We start from the raw sequence: 2,900 nt of genomic DNA on the forward strand, positions 1-2,900 counted from the left end.
AAGCTAATGGAGATTCCTTGAAGGAAAGCACTGACTTTGTTTTCAGATAAGGTAATTCTAGCCCTTACGAACTTGAAGCCTTTATTGCCTTTTTACTTTCTCGCCTTTATTGCCTTGCTACTTTCCCCTTGCTCCTTATTTCTTAGGAACTTTGCATTCTCACTTAGATCATTTTACCCTTGACTTGCAATGCTTATGGGGTAGATTTCAAGTTGAAACCTTTGTACTCGTTACCTTTCTAGAAATATGGTTATGAGAACATTTTAGGAATTATGCCCCTACTCCTAAAGTATTAAGCTTTTGTAAGACCAGTTTGCCATCACCCCAAGAGCTGCCACACTCTTGGTGTTGGAACAAGATGGTAGTGTCTTCGAATAGTTTTCTTAGTAAAGTACTAGATGACCCTACTGATTGGACAGCTAGACCTTACTATGCCTTAGAGGGTGGACTTCCCCCACTGTTCACTTCTTTGGAAAGCATTTCTATTTCTTGTTATAGAGACACCCCTTAGTCTGAAGAGGAACTTTCTTTTGTTGCTTGTGCTTTTCCCTCTCACCTTCAGGCTCACTTTCAAGATGAGTATGAGACTCAAACCTATAATCCTCATAGGTTTGCTAGCGAATTTGGTTTTGACCAAGGCAATCTAGGGCATCTCTCTACTTTAGCTTTACCCGCTGTAGTGGCCTCCTTAGCCTTCAAAAAGGAGAACCTCATCAAGATATGGGTATCCAACCCTAAAATCCCTTTTACTTCCCCCACCAGAACTGGACTACCTTCAGCTAGGTTCAAGTTATGGTGGTCCGACATCAGAGAATGTGGTGTTAGGAATTTTGGGGAAAGTTGTGCCCAATGAGTGGATGTCCCACCTATTTTCCAAGTTGATTTGACTTTGAAAATCCTTCCCAAAGCCAAACCTTTAAGCACTAAAAGGAAGAAGAATGCAAAAACCCCCTCTAGCAAGAAGCCCAAGGTACACTCTTCTCTCTATAGTGACTAAACTCTTGTAATCTCTTCTTTTAATCAATGGCACAAGTAAATTTTTTCCTTTCTCCATTTTTGACCTTCAACAAGTTACAAGCTCTATTCCCCAAGCTCATCCTAGAGCAAAAGTCACTTCTTCAACTCAAGAGCTTTCTGTATAGGAAATGACTTCTATTGAAGAAATAGAGTCTAACACTAAAAGGAAGGATTCAAATTAGATGTTTGCTGAAAATCCTTAGGAGAAATAAGATATAATAGAAGCTACTTCCAAAGAGCAAGAGGGTGAAAGCACCCAGATAGAATCTTGCCTTCTGCTTTCATCGATTTCTCCTGATTTGAGAACGATCTGTTCTCAATTGCTCTCCAAATATCCCAAAACCATGAAGGATACCAACAAATGGACCTTGTCACTTAGGGGCTTTTTCTTACAGCAAATTGGGTCTATCATATCCCAACTGCAGTCAAAGAGCAAAGAGGATTATCTAGCTCTTCCCTTTGACAATTTCCTTTCCACACTAAGTAAGGCTGAGAGCCTAAGTGTCAATGTTGGCTAGCTAAAGAGCCATGTCACTGCATTGAGGGACTTAAAGAAGGAAGGATCCTCTGTTCATGCTTCCTTGTCCTCACTTCATGACTTAAGAGCTAAGGAAAACTCTTGCATCAACAAAGCAAAAGAAACAAAATTAGCCTTATAGGTACATGTCACTTCCATCACTCAACTCCTAGAATCTATCAACAGACTTCAAGTGGAATTAACATCCCAACAAGAAGCAAGCTCTGCCCTTTAAACTCAATTAAAAGGTGTCACAGCAGAACATAACTCATTAAGACAAGAGACTGAAATGCTAGAAGGCGAGCTAGGAGCTCTGAGTGATCCAAACTTCTCCCTTGAAAATTTTAGTTTTCTCACAAACATTATTTAACTTTCAAGTTGTAAAATTTTATGGTCTTGGAAGACCACGTGGTTGTGTTATAATTCTACTGTGCTTTATTCAGTTAACCTATTTAGACATTGCATGCATATTATGAACAATAGCATATGAAATAGTTGAATATAAGACTTCATTTATAATAGTATGAGTTTTGTGGACCACAACATCAATCTAACATGATGGCAGCAAAAATATTTTTACAAGATTAAGCATGATACTTTTTAAGGTGAGCTCTGCTAATGGGGCTATACACCTTTATACCTACTTGATCCTTTAGCCAATAATGTCTTATGGGATATGCTTCTTCCACTATGTATGGACCTTCCCATTTTGGAGAAAATTTGTGTTTAACAGCTCCAGCCACTCCTCGCATATGAGGGATAGTTTTCCAAACAAGTTCTCCCACTTGAAACTTTCTTTCCTTAACTTGGCTTCCATGCCTAGCCTTCATATTAACCTGGTAAAGGCGGTTATGAGAGGCAGCATTATCATGGATTTCTTCCACCACTTCCAAAGTGTCTTCTCTAGGCATCCTTGCAATTTCTACCAATTTCACTGTTGGTCTTACTAAATCTATTGGGATAATAGCCTCCGTGCCATAGACTAAAGAAAATGGTGAAGCACCTATAGCTTTTAACTTACTTGTTCTATGAGCCCACAAAACTGTAGGAAGTTCCTCCTTCCATCCTTTTCCATTCTCCTTAGTCATCTTTCCCAATACTTTTAGTAATCTTTTGTTAAAGGTCTCAGCTTGACCATTTCCTTTGGGATAATAAGGTGTCGATGTCGTATGTGAAATGGAATATCATTCTATCAAATAGCATACATCCTTATTCAAGAATGTTGTGCCATTGTCAGAAATAATTTTGTTGGGTACCCCAAAATGACATTATAATCTTCCTCAAGAAATTAGCCACTAAGCTACTTATTGCCTTCTTCATAGCCACAACTTCTACCCATTTAGTAAATAGTTCAGTGGCTATCAAT

General features: G+C 38.8%; 1 protein-coding gene across 1 annotated transcript; it reads right to left on the minus strand.

Moving 5' to 3' along the window:
- Nucleotides 1-2,118: 2,118 nt before the first annotated feature.
- On the minus strand, nucleotides 2,119-2,622 carry LOC142616235 (uncharacterized). Its single transcript, XM_075789118.1, has one exon. It carries the CDS (start codon nucleotides 2,620-2,622, stop codon nucleotides 2,119-2,121), a length of 504 nt encoding a protein of 167 aa, XP_075645233.1.
- Between the last annotated feature and the right edge of the window lie 278 nt (nucleotides 2,623-2,900).

Source organism: Castanea sativa, chromosome 11 (genome assembly GCF_040712315.1).
Source record: "Castanea sativa cultivar Marrone di Chiusa Pesio chromosome 11, ASM4071231v1".
NCBI lineage: Eukaryota > Viridiplantae > Streptophyta > Magnoliopsida > Fagales > Fagaceae > Castanea > Castanea sativa.

What these genes read in the sequence shown, in the direction of transcription:
- LOC142616235 (XM_075789118.1), bottom strand. Translation starts at nt 2,622, where the DNA reads ATGACTAAGGAGAATGGAAAAGGATGGAAGGAGGAACTTCCTACAGTT.